Source organism: Coptis chinensis, chromosome 5, assembly GCF_015680905.1.
Source record: "Coptis chinensis isolate HL-2020 chromosome 5, ASM1568090v1, whole genome shotgun sequence".
NCBI classification, from domain to species: domain Eukaryota; kingdom Viridiplantae; phylum Streptophyta; class Magnoliopsida; order Ranunculales; family Ranunculaceae; genus Coptis; species Coptis chinensis.
In genome coordinates this window covers 57,158,015-57,164,575 of record NC_141460.1, presented here as the reverse complement: position 1 = coordinate 57,164,575, position 6,561 = coordinate 57,158,015, and the positions used below count along the sequence as shown (strand labels likewise).

The 6,561-nt window shown below is 36.6% G+C and overlaps 1 protein-coding gene across 1 annotated transcript; it reads left to right on the top strand.

Annotated features, from left to right (window-relative positions):
• Nucleotides 1–302: 302 nt before the first annotated feature.
• LOC147498086 (pentatricopeptide repeat-containing protein At3g58590-like) lies at nucleotides 303–2,199 on the top strand. The gene is made up of 4 exons (XM_086563119.1): nucleotides 303–306; nucleotides 481–864; nucleotides 971–1,263; nucleotides 1,375–2,199. The coding sequence occupies exons 1-4, from the start codon at nucleotides 303–305 to the stop codon at nucleotides 2,197–2,199; spliced, it is 1,506 nt and encodes a 501-aa protein (XP_086419245.1).
• The last annotated feature ends 4,362 nt before the right edge of the window (nucleotides 2,200–6,561 follow it).

Genomic DNA, 6,561 nt, shown 5'->3' with positions numbered 1-6,561 from the left:
AACCAGGAATCCACTGTAGCCTTCTCTACATTCTCTCTTATTATCATAGATGGAGTGGCCCAAGTTCCAGAGTATTGCAGTAGCCGTTTTCATAGATTGACCGTAGTATGTATTGGGCCCAGAGAATAGGCCCAAGACCATACTATGCCCCATGAGTTAAACCTAAAGAGAGATATAAAAAGGAAGAGGGAAAGAGATAAGTGGAGAGGAGGAAGGGAGGAAGGGAGGAGGCAACTCAGGAGAAAAGAGAGAGAGAGATAAAGAGAAAGAGTGGAGGTGAACTATGGTGGCTTGATCTCGAAATGGGTACGTAGGCAACCTAATTGGTGTAGCCGATAAAAAATAGAGCACTAATACTAGTAGAAGGAATGGTCGCGGAATAGGATGCGACAAATGTCGCCGTCTGTGGGAACTAGGCAGTAGATGAGGGGAAGATGGTGGACAGTTACCTCTAATACTATGTTCCACAGTAAATACAAGAAAAAGGTGTCACCTTTAGTCCTACGGAGTATACTTTCAAAAGTTTTCTTTCGTCGTCTGAGTTGGAGCTTTTTCAAGGGTTTCAATTGCATTGTTTGATGGTTAAGAATGGGTTGCTTTATAGTGATGCTTTTCTTGGAACGTCATTGGTGGGTTTGTTTGGTCGGTATGTAAATTTGGATGGAACTATGAAACTTTTAAAAGAAATGCCTTATAGGAACTTTGTGACTTGGGATTCTTTTATTTGTTCCTTTGGGCATCATGGGTTTGTTGAGGAATCTGTGATTATGTTCTGTGAGCTACTTAGAGAGACTGAATATCCATCGGAACGTTCTTTCGAAGGTGTTTTGTCTGGGTTTAAATGGTTAGCCTATCTTGAATTAGGTAAACAAATTCATAGGTTGGTGCTTAAAACTGGCTCAGAGTTTTACACCTCAGTTGCTTGTAAAAATGTATGTATAATGTGCGGATGTTTTCCTTGGTGAGAAAGTATTTGAACAGATTCTTGTCAAGGATATGGTTTCTTGGAGCATTATTATTGGAGCTTTTGCAAAGAGTATTTATCCAGGAAAAGCTTTGGACCTATTTTTGACAATGCCCCTGCAGGGTTTCTCGCAAGAACAGTCCACATTTGCAAGTGTTATTAGTTCTTGTGCTGGGATGCAAGCTATTAAATATGGAGAGCTTATACACGCCAAAGCTGTTAAGAAATTTTTTCAGTATGATGTGTTTGTGGGTAGTGCATTGGTTGATTGCTACGCAAAATGCAATTGTTTGGAACAAGTAGATCTTTTATTTTCTGAACTCTAATCAACAAATGTAGTTTCTTGGAATGCATTGATAGTCAGACATTCAAATGAGGATTCTCATACACCATTTTATCTATTATGGCAGATGATTCGTGCTGATTATCATCCTAATGAGTATACTTTCTTAGCTGTTCTTAAGTTGTCTTCGACTCAAGAGTTGGAACAGCTTCATTGTTTGATATTAAAGAAGGGTTACCATCAATATGAGTACGTCTGCAACTCTTTGGTTGCCTCGTATCACATTAATGGTCTGCTTTCTCATGCATTATCGTTTGCCACATATTCAACCCAATCACTAACCACAATCTCCTCGAATATACTTGCTGGAATACATAACAGAAGTGGCCAATACCAAGAAACCCAAAAATTGATTAGTCAAATTGACGAATTTGATATAGTGTCTTTGAATACTTTGATTGCAGCTTGTGCCCGATTTGGGGATTACAGAAAGGCTTTTGAATTGTTTAAAGGCATGCAATCAGTTCAAACACTACCCGACAATTATACTTTGGTAAGTCTATTAAGTATCAGCACTAGACTTTGCGACCTGGCTTTGGGCGGTGCCATACATGGCCATATGATTAAGATGGACTTCAGCTGTTGTGACTTGTTTGTGTGTAACATCCTCGTAGACATGTGTGCTAAATGTGGCAGTATGGAGAGTTCAGTGAAAGTATTTAATGAAATGCCAAAGAAAAATTTGTTCTCATGGACAACTCTAATCTCAGCCCTTGGGCTCCATGGTTTTCCTTGCGTGGCGCTTGAAAGGTTTAGAGAAATGGAATCAGTTGGCATCAAGCCGGATAAGGTTGCTTTTATCACTGTGCTTTCTACTTGTAGACATGGTGGATTAGTGGAAGAAGGGTTGGAATTATTTGGAAGTTGGGGACACTACTTTGGATATACCTGAATCTAGCATAATGTCGGAGGAGCTTGTTTACGAGTCGGAAATGTTTGATATTCTTATAGAATGTTTAATTGGTGTTAGAATTTTGTGTTTGATTTATGGGAGAAAGGATGAATAGAGTGGAGTCGGAGAAGAAAAAAAAAGAAAAAAAGAAAAAGAAAGAAGTTTGGGTTCAATCCATTATTGTGGTGGTGGTCGACAGGTGATGTTGTCTGTCGGTGGTGGATGAAGAAATGGTGTGCTGACTGTTAGTTTGGTGTATGTGGTGACTAATGGGGGAGGGGCTATCTTGTTGTCTGTAGACGATGGTGGCACATAGAAACGTGGTGGTACTGCCAACTGGTGAAGTCGTTTTGTGCTGTGTTAGTGCTCGTGCTTGGAATTGCTAGAATGGTGAAGTGTGCTTGCTTCTACATCTCCAAAGTGTGCGGTAAAAGTGATGTGTTGTGTGTGCTTGAGGTGAAGCAAAATATTCAAAGGTGTTTTTCTGCAATTATCAAAGTAGGATCAGGAGGTGTTTGACAAAGGGTAGCGAAATGGAGCAAAGATTGAAGTGGCAGCGAACACTGAAGGTCGTCGATGACGGAGAAAAGGAAATGACAAAATCGAAAAAGTAAAGTCCTTAACAATGAGGTCATTTGATTAAGTTTATTGTCTCTGGAGCATGGTGGATGGGTGGGTCATAGAAAAGGCATAAGTTGGATATCTTAGAAGAGTTCTTCAATGTTTTTACTGCTTAAAATCATGAAGTTCACGGAGGTTGGGACTAATATCAACGGCTTGAACCGCCCGAATATGGATGGTAAGATGATTACAAAAAAGGTGGAGAGACATACAACGCTGCCGGTAATTCATTTCTTTTTTCGTCATCATGTACATAATAAACGGACAAGTAATGACTCGGCCATCAACAAGAGTTACACTGGGGGCAAGCAATCCTTGTCCTTGTCCTTGGCAGAGATGTATGTGGGGACATATTAGGATTGTCACTAGACCTCGCAGTATTCCGTGAACCTATGTGCTCTAGGAGGTCGAGGACCATGATTGAGAAATATGGTCGTACACCTCAGGGTTACAGAGAAAGAGAAAGACTTACGGTACCACAACAAAACTACAAAAAATGCGATTGGATATGCTGTTACACTTTTCGAAGGAGAGCGGAGGGGTTCGAGAAGACCCTTCACGGATATGTCATGGGGCTGTCCGAATGAGTGCGAGGGGGATGAGTCCTCCACGGACCCTCGTGTCCTGATCAAACATGGGGCATGCTAAGCTGTTCCCAGATGTTCATTGATAAAACGTAAAAATGATTAGTTCTACTCACAAATAAGCGATGAAACTAAATGCAAGTAAAACTAAAACTGAACTCGTACTATATTTATCCAAGATTAGTCTACTCTCGAATCTATCGAAATAGAGTGGAGTAAAAGATTCGTTCCACTACTAGTTCTTTAGCATTCAATGTTTTTCTAATATTATCAGTCCTAGTAAAAGTTAATGAGAGTAATGGTGTGGAATTTATACTATAATGCAAATTATACTAACAAGATACACTAATTCAAACTACGGAATTTCTAAATTGAATATATGATAAGGAATTAGGGGGGATTGATTCCACCTTAACTCGACTTAATCAACTAACAAAGAATCATCGTGATCCAAATTTCAATGCTTTCGCATATCAAAATGGTAATTCTAATCCCTAATTATACATGGCAATATCTACCAATTAATAACTAGCATGTGAAGCAACCAAACCCATTCTCATGGTGAACTAATTACTTTCTAGAATTGAATAGATCATCACGACGATTTCTAAGCTAATATAGATTAAGCTTCATCAAGACTTCTTCAACCCCCTCTAATGGAGGTTTAGCCTAAAATTATTATAATATAATTTACACATGGAATTAAACAAGACATGGTAAAAAGATTCTAACTTTACTTAATTGAATTTAAATGGAAACTACTCATGCAAGAATTGATGGAAACTAATAATGACAAATAACTAAATCTAAGAATTAAAATAAAATGATTAATGAAATTGAAACTAAATTATCAAGAACAAACTACTTTATTTATCTAATAAATAAATAACAATTGATTCAAATCTAAATTAAAATAAGATAATAAAAAGCTAATTAATTTAATTGAATCTAAAATCTAGGTCTAGAACTCAGCTCTAATGGCTACTTGCTACCTAACCTAATTATCCTCTTAAGAGCTAAGTCTTGTGTATGTAAATGGAGGAGACCAGCTCCACATTTTCGTGCATGGGCTAAGGAGCCATGTTTTGGGCCAAAAAATCGAGCCCAAAGCCCAATTTCTTCAGTCAACATAGCCCTTTTCAGTTGGTGTTGACTTCAACAGATTTTTCGTCCACTTTTACTCCTCTGATTTGGTCAAGGTTTAGACCATTAGAAAGCCCTTTCTGAGATGGTCGTTTTGACATAAGGTAGGCCCAATTCCGAGGCCTGAGTCCAAAGATACGGTTTTCGGAAATTCTACTGACTTTTGTGTGCTGTTTCTACCGCATTGACTTTGACTTTTTAGCTTTTGATCGGGCTTTACAAAGGCTTTTTCTCCTTGAATATTGGCCTTTAATCATATAAATTCTTAGAAACTAACTCTTTCTCCTTTATCTCGCCAAAGTGGCACATTTCTGTACATAATTGACTTTAATGTCTGAAATATATAAAAGCACGTAATCAGCATTAACTCTTACTTATTACTTGCATAATTGGTCTAAAAGTATTATTGTTAAGGGGTTAAAACTATAGTTTTGGGCTCTTATCAAACCACCCCCAAACAGCATTTTGCTTGTCCTCAAGCAAATATGAGAAATTAACATAAGTGACCAAAAATGGAGTTCTAACTAATCTCTTTTCGCCGAGTACGATTGCATTAACCATATGCAACAAGGCCTTAAACCACTAAGAATTCCCTACAGTGGACGATTTATAGTCTCGTGAGAGTTTTCCAGTGAAGGTACTCACAAAATTCATCTATACTACAACGACTAAGAAATAAAACTATCGTTTCCTTATTTATGCTCCCAATTATCTATATATCTCACTAGCAATGAATAAGGAATAATCAAGTCAAAACCTAAGCTAATATATACATAATAATCAATCATCTACGAATAAACATATATACAATGAGTAATACTATGAAATACACTAGCAAGTTCATTTCTGAAAACTCGGAATAGTGTCCTTAAGTAGGTCCTCACATAAATGTCAAGACAAAAACCAATATGATTTTTCCGCTCAAGTTTCGCTACTCTAGTGTGCAGTAGGCACACTTTACCTTACAATCTCAATGACACACAAGGAAGCCGGAGCCTATCAAACATATTTGCCACTTACTATCACACTAACCTATTCCTAATTGAGCTAGAGGTCTTTATTAGGTGTTGCGGGGATTAGGAGATGGTTTAAGAAGGAAGGAAATGGATATTCAAAAAGGACAAATCTGAGATAATAGAGTTTTTATATTAAGTAACTAGAAAAAACCTTGTTCTTTACTTTTGCTTCTACACTTTGTTTCCATCCTTAACCATATATTTTTTTTTCTTTGGCTTTTGACTCATTTGATTCTATTTTTGGAGTTCTAACTCTTTATTTTCTTTTATTATTATTATTATTTTTATTTGGATGGAAACTTTAATTTCTTATTTGAAGCGACTAACAAATTCTTGATTTCAAAGGTCTTTCTTTTTCTATTCTTCATCTCTATTCTCAGACTCATTCAAAGAATGGGTAGGTTGATTTTTTTTTTTTTATTTTTTTTTTTTATTTTGTTTGTTTTGTAACAGGGTAAATGATTTGCGGTTTATGAAAGGCTAAAGAAAGGCTCAAAGGGGCGACTAGCGGAAAATAATTCATAGGTTTGAATTTCTGGCTATATCGATCCAAAGAGGGCCTAAATTCTTGCTTAGGATATGGTATAGTGATCAAGCAAGTGGATGTGTGATTTCTCTATCCGGATTTTACTTCTCCCTTGTGTCATTTCTCAAATGTTTCACTCATATAAGACTTTAGGCTATATTCTCACAGGATTTGTAGAATAAGTACTCTAGCCTAGATTTCAGAAACTTACTGCTAACAATCATAGATACTCATGTAACATATTTATAGATAGATGCAAGGATTATTACCTACATATTAACCTAAGTTTCTAAAAACTATTCTAATGCAAAAGCTACGTGAGATTTCTAGATTATCAAGGGCCTAGAAAAGGAAATCAATACCAATATTCTTAAGTGTACATCAGAAACTTTTTATTAATATTTAAATTTTTTTTGATTTATTTAACTAGAAAACAAGTACATACTGTACATATATATATCCTAACAGATGT